The sequence below is a fragment of the Denticeps clupeoides genome, chromosome 3 (genome assembly GCF_900700375.1).
Source record: "Denticeps clupeoides chromosome 3, fDenClu1.1, whole genome shotgun sequence".
Lineage (NCBI taxonomy): Eukaryota > Metazoa > Chordata > Actinopteri > Clupeiformes > Denticipitidae > Denticeps > Denticeps clupeoides.
In genome coordinates, this window is record NC_041709.1 from 17,130,525 (window position 1) to 17,142,310 (window position 11,786).

Consider the following 11,786-nt stretch of genomic DNA (forward strand, 5'->3'; position numbering starts at 1 on the left):
GCCAACAGAGGGCACTAGAGGTACACATCCCATTTATGATACATATCAGTTTCATTATTACCCTGCAGAGAGCAGGAAACTCTCTAGTCCTGAAATGGCCTTCTGGACTAGACATCTGCAATTTGTTGGCCTGTACTGAAAAGTCAATGCTGACTTGAACCTAATTAGCCATTTTGTTTACGAAAAATTATCATATGCCGAAAAATATTCATTCGATCATATAGGAATGGCAAACTTCTCTAAGCATGTGCTCTTTCTGGATGAATTGGTCAGTTGTGTTCAGATCCTGTTCAGAACGTGTGGCATAGAGGTTGTTTCTCCTTATAGTGAGGGGAAATCCAGGGCAGGAAGCAGACGCAGCTCATGAGCTGTGAAGAGAGGAGTATGCTCTGAAACTGTCTCAGTGAGCTGCAAACCACAGCACTAAAAACAGCGACCATGCATGTGACCTCTGATATCACAAGGATTGCTTTTTAGCACCTTTGTTTTATGCAGCGTCTTGTCTGTGGCACATCTTCTTTGTGAACACTACATACATGGTCAAAATAATGGCTGAACATTTAACATCTCAGCAAACATCTTATACTGTTAGTTCTATGGCATTTATAAATCGCTGATGGGGATAGAGCAGGTTTAAGCCCTGTACAGGCAGAGCACTTCAAAGTTCTATAACGACTACAGAGAGATGCTGGAATTTTATGTGCAATTTGACACGCATAAAGTAAGCAACTCCAGACAGTTTTGAAAATCAGTAATCCTGACAGTGTAATCAACTGTATCTGATTAATTTTACAAATACAAAATAATCAATAGAAATGAAATACTTGTATAATACAGTAAGAGATATTGATACATAATATCTGATACATAGTCAAGACAAGTTGTACATTACATAACGCTGCTGATGCAAATGTCAGTATGACCATATACACATTTTTTGTTTCCTTGAAAGTTTCTCAAATCTTTTCATCTCCTCGTGGATTGGTGGGCCTTCACCTTCAGTCTCCCTGGGACAGCTGGTTGTGAGTTGGGCAGGTGGAGCATTGGGTTTGGGTATTGACCCACCTACCCTTGCTTGGAACTGATCCTAATTGCCAGGGGTCATCGTAAAAACCAAAAATTGCCAAAACAAGGTAAATCACTATTCAAAATGAAAATATGTTTTGTATTTGAAACAAAATTCTAACATAGGATTTAATGTAGGGATCCATCTCACTGGTACCTTCCAAAAGGTAGAAATATACACAATAATTTTGCAATGAACATTTTTGCAATAAAATAAAGCCTATGTATGCTACTTGACGTCTAAGAAGTGCTCACCACGAGCAATGTGAGAGGAGAACTCATAGCAGTCTCTGCTCAGGTGCCCACATACGTTGCACTCCATGGGCTCACGGAAGCCATGGCAGCCCATGTGGATGGTGAACATGACGTAGTCAAGGAAGAGCACACGGCAGTGGGTGCACATGTAAGCCCCAACCGTCTCCCCTTCTCCCTTCACTACACGCAGCACCTTGTATGGGTGCCCAGCCGGTGATAGAGGATGAGGAGGAAAAGAAATGCCATTGTTAAGGCTGTGCCCAAAGTGGGGTCCCACGTTGTACAACAGTGGCTGGAGACTCCAGTGACCCTCTGAGGGGGGTTGCATCCTTCCGTCAAGGTGGGGGGAGTCTATCCCATGGTGAGTGGTCATGTGGGGAAGACCTAGTGTTGCTGGGTCCAGCTTGCTGCCAGCAGTCAGAGAAAGAGGGGCACAGAGAGGGAGAGGAATGATCCTGCATCCACCCTGATCCATTTCAGAAGCTGGAGTCAGGTTGAGGACATCTGGGATGGTGGCACTTTGTGGCTTCTCAGTTTCACTCTGTTGGATAGAGTCTCTGTCTCTGTTGTAGCCAAGATCCAGGCACAGAGGAGCCTCTCCTAAAAAGCACACAAATTACATGTATTTCTCACTTCTGCAGCTCACCACCACTGCTTTCTCACCACTGCTACTTTGCAGAACATCCAGCAAGGTGGCCAAGCAGGCAACAGGCACACAATGTTGCAGCCACCTAAAGATATTTATTCTGGTCTTTGTTTCTCACACATCAGCGAAAAAAGGTACTCTCAAAAGTAGTGTACCGTTGGTGTTTATAGCTACCTTGAATGGTGAAGAACAAAATAAATTTAGTCATGCTATTTCTGAATCAAAAGCAGTGGGAGAGAAAATGAGCCTGCATTGCTGTTGATCTCAAAAGTATGCTAAAGTAATTGCAGCAGTAATTTCACTTTTGTGTGCGAATTTTGATGAAAAAATCTTCAAAATTCATCGCTTTGCACAACATTGCTTTGCTGGAGTCTGTAGAAATAGTGCCCTAACTAAAGCATAACAGTATTGCAGCAATGTGGCCACACATGTCATTTTCAGGCTGAAAGTGCTCAATTCAGTGCATGCTGTATTCATTCACATGGTTATAAAAATATTAGTATGACATTTTTGAGTACAGCAATAGGATTCAGCTCTATCCCCCTGTTTATGACGCGTTGCAATACATGCCAACACTTTATCAGACATGGAGGCTAACCTACTGCAGGGCCTTTACTGTATTGTGATTTGGAACTACCCAGTGCACCAACTGGATATGGAGGTTGGAATCTGTAATGCAATAAGTCTTAGAGCTCCAGGGCTTTATGTAGTCATTTCAGGCCAGAAACAGACGGCAAGAGGCCTACTCTGCAGCTGCAAAACATAAAAGCAGCACCTGCTCACGTTTCGTTCCCTTGACTGTTTTTCTCTCTGTGGTTAAAGACATTAGTTCTCTTTTCCTCTGTGGTTGTCATATTGAGAGATTTCAGTTTATTTGTCAGTACGATAAGATTCCTACACTAGGCTTTGTTGTCTGATTTCGAAAGTAACCTGCCTGGGTCTGCAAGACGTGTAACCGTGCACTGAAACCATCACACACTCACGCATTTTGGGAAGTGTTGACGAATCACATATATTTTTTGACCTAACTGGCAAGACACCATGACAGACAAGGTCAATAAATACGAATCATCTTTTGGGCTTTAATTTTCTTAATACAATATAGTAGCAGCCTACTTCTCTTGTCTATACTGGCCTCAAATTCACCCCCAGATATACAAGTACATGAACTAATTACACTAATTATGCAATGTCGTTTTTTCTAACATCAACTACTCAGCTCCCACACAGCAAAGTTATCATTCAAATTCAAGTCATAATCTATAAAAAGAACAAGTTCCCCTTTGTCAGTGCTAAATGTGTTAAAGATTATCAAGAGGGTTTTAGTGTTACAGTGCACTGCCCATTCATTGCCCAAAGACACCAGTCTTTGTTCATTCTTCTGCATCCTTTGTGTCACGAAACCGTTAAAACAAATAACCATAGATTATGATCAGTGGCTGCATTTTAACACCCCCTCCCTTTTATCACTGCTCTGTAATGTTCCCATTTTGCTCACCAACAAACTTCTGGGGCATGGTGCTCTTGCGTTTGGCTACGTTACTGGCCAGTCTGTCCAGCAACAATGCTCGCTCCATGCCCAGGTGTGCCCTGGCACCATTGGTTATGCCATCTCCAGAAGCTGCAGAAAACAAAAGGTTAATTTGCTTGTGTCCTGTGGATGACATTCTAGAATATTTTAGGGCTGTCAGAAAGCATAAGAGCAGAATAGCATTTGAACTGCATGAAAGGACTATTTCTGACTGTCTTGGAGAAATGCTGAGTGTTCAGAACTATGGCACTGCAGACTAGATACACAGTCACACAAACAGAACACAATAAAGCTTGGTCTAACTGCTGTGGTCACTTGAGAAATTCTGCCATGTGCAAAAATGTTTGCAAAAATTAAAAATGTACTCATGTAAATGCTGCTAAAAGGGTAAAAGGGAGGGTTTTAGACACAATCAGATTCTGAACCATAACAATCTCTTGAAAAAATTGCAGCTGCCGTATTGATGTGCGCCAGATTGCAGGTATGACGTACTAGTGACTTCCTGCTGTGTTTCGCTTCATAGATGGGGACATGAGGATTAACCACAAACAAGGGCAGCATGCGGAGGATGTGCTTCCTCACCATGCTGTCACAGCTTGACTTTCAAAAGCCACCACAGTTTAGCCACAGGCTGTTGCCAGAGCATTTGGACAACGTTAGTGAGTGTTTGTGGAGGTACACCACGCTGAATGCGCTTGTCCTACATTGGCTGAGCTCTCATAAAATGTGTCTATGTTTGACTTAATGCCTCTCACCAGAAGACCCATGACCTACATAACATGATTATCAAGTAGTAATTGGGGAGTTGAATTGTATTTAAATGACTAATGAATCTAAACAAACTTAAAGCTGCTTCTCTCACAAAAAAAAACTTCCATGTATTTCTGTTGCTTCATAATGTGAAGTTTAATGTGTGTTTACAAAGTGGGATGAAACACAGCATGCTCAGAGGCAATCTAAGAGAGGTTGCATACTTTTTGCCATAAGCTGCATGTGATCACGCTTAGCATATGGTTTCATGATGACTCATTAAATCATTTAGAAATTTCCCGTCATTGCCACACCTGCAGTTCAGGCATTTGGCCTGTCCGCTCGCTGTTTGAAATACGTTTTTCTTGAGTGTGGTTAAGTACCGGGGAAGGGGGGATAAGGAAAATGTGCAATTTTTTTATCACATAAAAGCCTGCCCCCGCCCCCATCCTTTTCCTACAAAGCAAACAGGAGTCCCCTGGAGAATTGGGAAAGCTTTGTCAAAGTGCTTATCAACTTCGGCTCAGCCTTTAATACCATCCCCAGTAAACTGGGACAGTTAACCATCTGATCTGGGAATCCCACAATTCGCCTGCTCCAGGATCAAAGGCTCCTCACAAACTGGCCCTAGACAGTAAGCCTGGGACCCCACCTGTCCTCCACCCAGTTGCTAAGCACAGGCTCCCTTACAAGGATGTGTGCTTAACAATAGTCAAGTTTGCTGATGATACAACACTGGTGGGGCTGATCTCAGGCGGGGATGAGTCTGCCTATAGGGATGAGGTCCTGAGGCTGTCTGGAGTGGTGACTGGCAAATAACCTGGCTCTGAACACTAAAAAACCAAAAGAGATCATTCTGGACTTCAGAAGGTACAGAGTAGATCCACCCCTACTCTACATCACGGGTGACAGTCTGGAGAGGGTGCACACCCTCACCTTCCTGGTCACCACAATCTCTACCGACCTCTTCTGAATGCCAACACAATGGCGGTCATTAAGAAGGCACAGTATCTGCACTGTCCCGAGAGTGCTCAGGAGAAATGACATCAGCGAGAGGCTGGTGGTGACCGTCTACAACTCCACCAAAAGGTTGCAAAGGGTAGTCAAGACTACACCAAAAAATCACAGACTGCCGCTTCTCCTCACTGAAAGACATTTACACAAACTGCTACCTCATCAGAGTCAAGGGACTCATCAGAGACCAGGCCCATCCTGCACAGCTACAGGTCCATCAGTACTAGGACCAACATGGCTCAGAGACAGTTTCTTCCCACAAGTGCTAAATACACACAAATTCAAACCATTACCAGTCTCAGACAATGTGTACTAACTGATGCTGTTTGCCACAATCTCAAGCTATGTGCAATAATCTCAACATGTGCATCTATCTACAGAGTCTTCCATACATATATTTCTACACAAAAAATCTTTAGTATGACCTGTAAACTGTGTGTAATTGTTGTTCATAACTTTATGTCTAGTGTCTACCAAATATACTGGGTTTTATCGTGGATATTTGTGTATATTATCTGTATTGCCGTATGTATGTACGGCAGTGATTACCGCCTGTACTGTCGACTGTCTGCACTGCCGCAGTCTGTCTTTGACTGTTTGCAGCAGCCCCTGCAATTTCATTGTACATGTAGCATCCTGTTTCAGGGCAATGACAATAAAAGCATATCTAAGTAACTAACTAATATTTTGAGTATTAGTATGAAGTATGAAGCCAGTCTGTGTACATGAACATGCATTTTTAAAGTGTGTGTGCTCACCTCTCTCTGCATCATTTTTACTCTGCATGTACACATGGCACCGCTCTCTGTGCTCTTCTAGCGAGCTTCGCTGCTTATAGCTCCGGCCACAGTTGTTGCATTTGTAAGGCTTCTCCACTGTGTTTAAGTATGAAGCGTGAAAAGAGCAGAACAAGGCATTATGTTTCAGTTTAGCATATACAGTAGTCACCTTCATACTAGATGCATGTGTGATCTGATGCAGATGTTTGTTTGGGTACACACTGTAGGGTGTATACTCTTGGGAGAACAGCATAATACCTGAATGTGTGCGCAAGTGTCCACTGAGGGCATCTCGGCGGCGGCAGGCATAACTGCACATAGGACACTTGAAGGGCTTTTCTCCAGAGTGGAGTTTGATGTGGCGAAGTAGGTTTCCTTTTTGGGTAAAGGATGCACCACAATGTGTGCAATGGAATGGCCTTTCACCTGCAATACACATTTAAGAGCAAAATTCAGACTAAAGAGTCCAGTGTGACCCACATACAGAATAGCGGAAGAGTTCTTAAACTGTTGCATACATCCATTCTAATAAACGATCCATGCAGAATTGATCATTTTTAGTAATTATACAAAGCAGCATCTGATAAATCTCTGGTAAAATGTTGGAAAACAGAAAATGCTTTATTTGCAATGGATCCATAAGAGGAGCAATGGTTCACAAACTTTTCACAATGAGTGCAAGCTTGCCATTATCACCAGTATATAAAAAAACGTAGTGTAGGCCTGTTGGAACACGATTAAACAATAATCACAATAGAAGGCAACAATAATCTAATCAGAAGAGTACCAAAAGGTCTGAACCTCTAATATGGAAGAAATAGAAATATATTTTATATGTACACTGAAGTCAAATCTTTGATATCCCTGTCTTGCTATTATAGGTATTTTTGGTGGTCTTTCTTAATTTTAGTTTTAGTCTTTGAGTCAAGTGAACATTTGAATTATTATTAATCTTCATTTCATTATAAGTCTGAGCATTATATTTTTATGAGAAATTCAGAGAATTAGTCTAGTTTTAGTCAATGAAAATTGTATTTTAGTCTCTTTTTTAGTAATGCAATTCTATTTAACCCAGTCTGTCACGACTGGGTGCACCTGGAGATGCACCTGGCACCAATCTGCATGACAGCATGGCGGTTATAAAGGACTTGTTGAGCAGCCCATCGAGGCTGCGACATTTTATGTGGACCGTACAATTTTATGTGTACAACTGTTTTCAGTTCTGGCAATCGTCACACGCCTGCGGGTTTGTTTGTCCCCTTTTAGTCCAACCCATTTTTTAATCAAAACTAAATGATCTTATTATTATCTTATTACAAATCTGTTCCAGATTCGGAAGACACTCTGATTGTTCCATGTTTTTCTGTTTTCTTTTCCACTTCATTGTAATGAAAGTGCTTCCAAAGATCGCTTTGTCATTTTCTCACACCCATCAACTAAACCATCACAAATATCCTGAAATCTAATTATAGCAGCAATTGTGTAGTGTGGAACTGACTGGGAGATACAGGAAACAGAAACGGAGATGTAATAACGCGATTAAAAAAGATTTCAGCATCTGACCAGAAGGGGCTACTCCAGGTCCAAGGTTGGGACTGGAGTTTTGTGTCTGTCCTGTGCTTAATAATGCCCTGTTTGTTTCTGTTCGCCATTGGGTCATGTTTTTGTGATATTTCCCGTCGTGTGCTCCATGTAATAAATCCCCTGTCTCGCCTCGTGCGTATGCGTCCTCCTTCCTCATCATGTACAGGCATCCTCATCTTGTCTCCATCGACATTTTAACATAGTTTTTATTTTGTAAACCATATTTAGTCTCCTTTTTATTTGTCAACAATATACCATGATATATTTGGTTATAGTTACCATCACATGATCAGCATTTTTGCTGCGTCTTATCTTAGTCACGTGACTATGATATTTAGTCACAAATTTCGTTGATGAAAACGACAACACACCATGATCTTGAATAGTGTTGGGTACCAGAAAAATCATTGTGCATTTTTGTGTGGACCTTACTACTGGTGGAGGATGTGGCTTTCCTTACCAGTGTGACTCCGCTTGTGAACAAGCAGCACGTTGATACTGACGCAGGCCAAGCCACAGATATCGCAGGTCAGCCTGCCCCCATTACTGCGCTGTGCTGGGTTTGAGGTAGCTGTTGCATTGTCGTTATGTGGAGTTGGGCTTTTGTATTTGGCATAATCTATGGGGCACATGTCCTGCGCATCAGTGGAGATGTATTCTGCTCCGTCTTCCTTCTCATCTTTTTCTTCATCCACCTCCTCCTCATCCATGTCTCCATCCTCTATGCTTTTTTCCTCCATGTCCTCCTCTCCCTCCTTCACAAGATCCTCTGTTCAATGAAAGTTGTGTTGTTACATAATGACAAGTACTACCGGTGCACTCAGAGTGAAAAAGGTTGAAAAATTTTCTAAATGCAACATTTCTAGGTGAATAACATTTCTTACAGTGAATAAGAAAACAATTATCATCATCATCCTCCCACCTCCTTAATACAGCAATGACTTTGTCAATTTTCTGGACCGTCCCTAATTTGGCATTCAACAGTGGCATTTTTGTATTTACTGGAATTTATCTTAATGCCCCACCAAATTCCTGCCCTACAAACACCAAAGACAACATTTCAACACAGTGATCTCTATTGGCTTCTTACATCCCCTGTATGCTAGACAATGGGGAGGGTTTTTCCTACAGTCCACAAAGTGGGGAAGTGGTAGCCTAGTGGGTAGGAAGCAGCCCCATAATTGGAAGGCTGCTGGTTCAGATCCCGAACCGCTAAGGTGCCACTGAGGTGCCACTGAGTGCCTATCATTGCTGTCCACTGCTCACCAAGGGTGGTGGTTAAAAGCAGAGGACACATCTCGTTGCGTCACCGTGTGCTGTGCTGCAGTGTTTCACAGTGATAATCACTTCACTTTCACTTCACATTACTTTAAGGTAGATAGAGGCGATTCAAGAAACATACTAGAACCGAGTCCAGTGCGTCCACTGCTCTTGACCTCCAGAAATGGACACGAAAGTCTCCCAATAACTTTTATGTAGCTGTTACCACTTTTACAACTGTGCCCATTTTCTACACATCTTATGTCAGCAAAAAAAATTCTCTCTGGCAAATACAGCCAAAGTCTATTTCTGAAGGTTAATAGTAAAGGTTCATAACAGATGATTCTGCATACACAGATATGCAGAATCATGGCCGGTCTCTGAATGAAGCCAACTTTTATATGTGGAGATGAGAAAATTAACATGACACTAAAGTCTACTTAATTTTCAGATTTATGAAATTGGCTAAGTGAGTATAACACTGTACTCCTGTGTATCACTAGCCAGCGAGTCTACAACTAGCCATTTTGAGGCTGTGAGTCAAAATGGCCTCAAATTTTTTTAGCTGACCACTGCCATTCTATCTAAATTTAATGGTTTATAAAGTAATTTAAGTACAATAATTTAATGAAAGTTTTTCTTTTTATGTCCCTGCCTCCATGCTTAATTCTAAAATGCATCAATGCACTGCAGAATATTTTTTTATGTTTGAAAAAGTATGTAAGCCTGTGACTGTGCTACTATGGTATGATGGCCTTAGACAAGCTCAGAGCATCCAGTAACCACAGTGTGGTCTCAGTGGCAAGTGACAAGATGAGAAGTAGCTTGTTGAGCCGAGTTGACACCGAGCAGGCATGGAAACTTCAGAGAAACGAAGATTTGGAAGGGTATTATATAAGTCCAGCCAACCACACACACACACACACTAACACAAACCAACTGAACAGAACAATGGTCATTTGGCTGTGTAAAAAAAAATTAAGAGACACTTTGGACATTAATGCATACTTATAATATGCACATGCATTTATGTAAAGGCCTTTGTGTAAATGCAAGCGAAACTAAGTGGGTGATGGTCTGGCTGTGTGCACACATGTGTACTCGGATGGGTAGGCGAGTGAAGATAATGACAGAAATAGACTAACACACTGTACATTCACTGTTGCACATGAGTGGAGATACAACAGGAACAGCTTTGGTATCAATGCCAAAATATATATTAGTGGTTTAAAAGCTTTATTAAGGAAAGCTTTATTAAGGAAAGTATTGGAAGTTTGATTTTTTTTATTAATAAGTGATTTCTGTGTTTGTATGTGGGTGTATGTGTACAAGTTGTAACACACCTTTTGTTTGCTCTTGCTTTTCTTCTGTTTTAGTTACTCCTCCTGTCCAGCTGAGGTCTATGAAAAACAAGAATAAAGCTGTTAAAATGTGCATATATTTTTTATTAAAAATATAATAGATATAAATAAAATTTATACAAATAAAAAATATATAAAATTGTTTTGGGGCAGTGGTGGACTAGCAGTTAAGGAAGTGGCCCCGTAATCAGAAGGTTGCCGGTTCGAATCCCGAGCCGCCAAGGTGCCACTGAGGTGCCATTGAGCAAAGTAACATCCCTACACACCGGACGCCTTTCATGGCTGCCCACTGCTCACCAAGGGTGATGGTGAAAAGCAGAGGACACATTTCACTGCACCACCTGCAGTGTTTCACAATGACAATCACTTTCACTTTTTTTAATTTTTTGAGACCCACAGATAGTTTATGGGAATTAATTCCCATAAAAATGTTAATGTAATCTGACAAAAAAAATCCAGTGTCATTTGCATACGTATGCCATTCTTCAAACCCTCAAGAACTGCTACTAAACATGCATAATTTGTTAGGCACATGACTCACTATATTTAGCAAAGTAGTACGTTCATAATACGTCATCGCCATATAAATGATCGGTCTGAAAGAACAGTCTGAAATTCTTTACACATTTCACAGCTGTGCCGTTTTATGTCGAATTGCCTGACATAGTTCAATTACGCAGGCCTTTTGGGAACTCCAACAGTCAAAGTGGGGGTATGCTGAAACTCAACACCCACTAACTTACCAATTGTCTCGTCCTCCATAGATGCCATCTTCTGGTCTGCTGCTATGGATTCTGGCTCTGAAAATGCCATCAATAGGGAACAGTGTCATTTCTGAACAACTTTTTTGCTGATGACTAGCTTAAAAAAAAAAAAAACTTGTAACCGATGATAGGTCTTTTTGTATGTACAGAACACTCACTCAGCCAAAATCCCTTCAGCCTCCAATGACATGCTTTTTTGTTGTCTTTAATGGTCAAATCTTTTTTAAACATTAATATTCCAATTAGTACCGACCTTCCATGTCTGCGCCTGCGCCTGCGCCCGCGCCCCCGTCCCCCGCTCCGTGCGCGCGTCCCGCCACGAGACTCCCTGCCGCTGCCGCGCGGCGCGTTTTGAGCGCGCGCGACACGACGTCACGGCGCACGTGGACAGCGCCTCTTTCCTGCGTCGTCGGTTCCGTCGGTACGGGTGTGTGGGTCAGACGCAGGTTTTTAATCTCTAAAGTTCGCTGAAACCACGTCGTGAAATAACAGTGACGTTTCGCAATATTTACAACGGCCTTTCTGCAACAGTTAAAAAACATTTTACAAATGCTCTAAGATTATTAGGACTGTGGCACCCTCTTGTGGTACAAAGTCGTACAACAGCGTAGTCTCATACTGTGTCCCAACGATAAGACAGCATGACCAGGGGTGAAACCGGGTTAAACTGGTTAAGATGGTTACGCTGGTTGATCAGCTAGTTTATCCAGCTTTGGTGTCTATGTTTGACCAGGCTAAGGTATGTTAAGGCACGTTAGGCATTCTTAAAGTTTGTTT

At 41.9% G+C, this 11,786-nt stretch overlaps 1 protein-coding gene across 2 annotated transcripts; it reads right to left on the reverse strand.

The window, feature by feature from the left end:
• Positions 1-739: 739 nt before the first annotated feature.
• On the reverse strand, positions 740-11,561 carry LOC114785953 (zinc finger protein Aiolos-like). Of its 2 annotated transcripts, none has more exons than XM_028972594.1 (8): positions 11,263-11,561; positions 10,989-11,045; positions 10,228-10,284; positions 8,085-8,393; positions 6,299-6,466; positions 6,020-6,136; positions 3,465-3,587; positions 740-1,920 (listed from the first exon to the last, which is right to left on the reverse strand). In XM_028972594.1, the coding sequence occupies exons 1-8, from the start codon at positions 11,549-11,551 to the stop codon at positions 1,295-1,297; spliced, it is 1,746 nt and encodes a 581-aa protein (XP_028828427.1). In that variant the 5' UTR covers positions 11,552-11,561; the 3' UTR covers positions 740-1,294. The 2 variants fall into 2 exon arrangements, with proteins under 2 accessions (XP_028828427.1, XP_028828429.1); XM_028972596.1 differs by lacking the exon at positions 11,263-11,561 and adding an exon at positions 11,168-11,261.
• Positions 11,562-11,786: the final 225 nt, after the last annotated feature.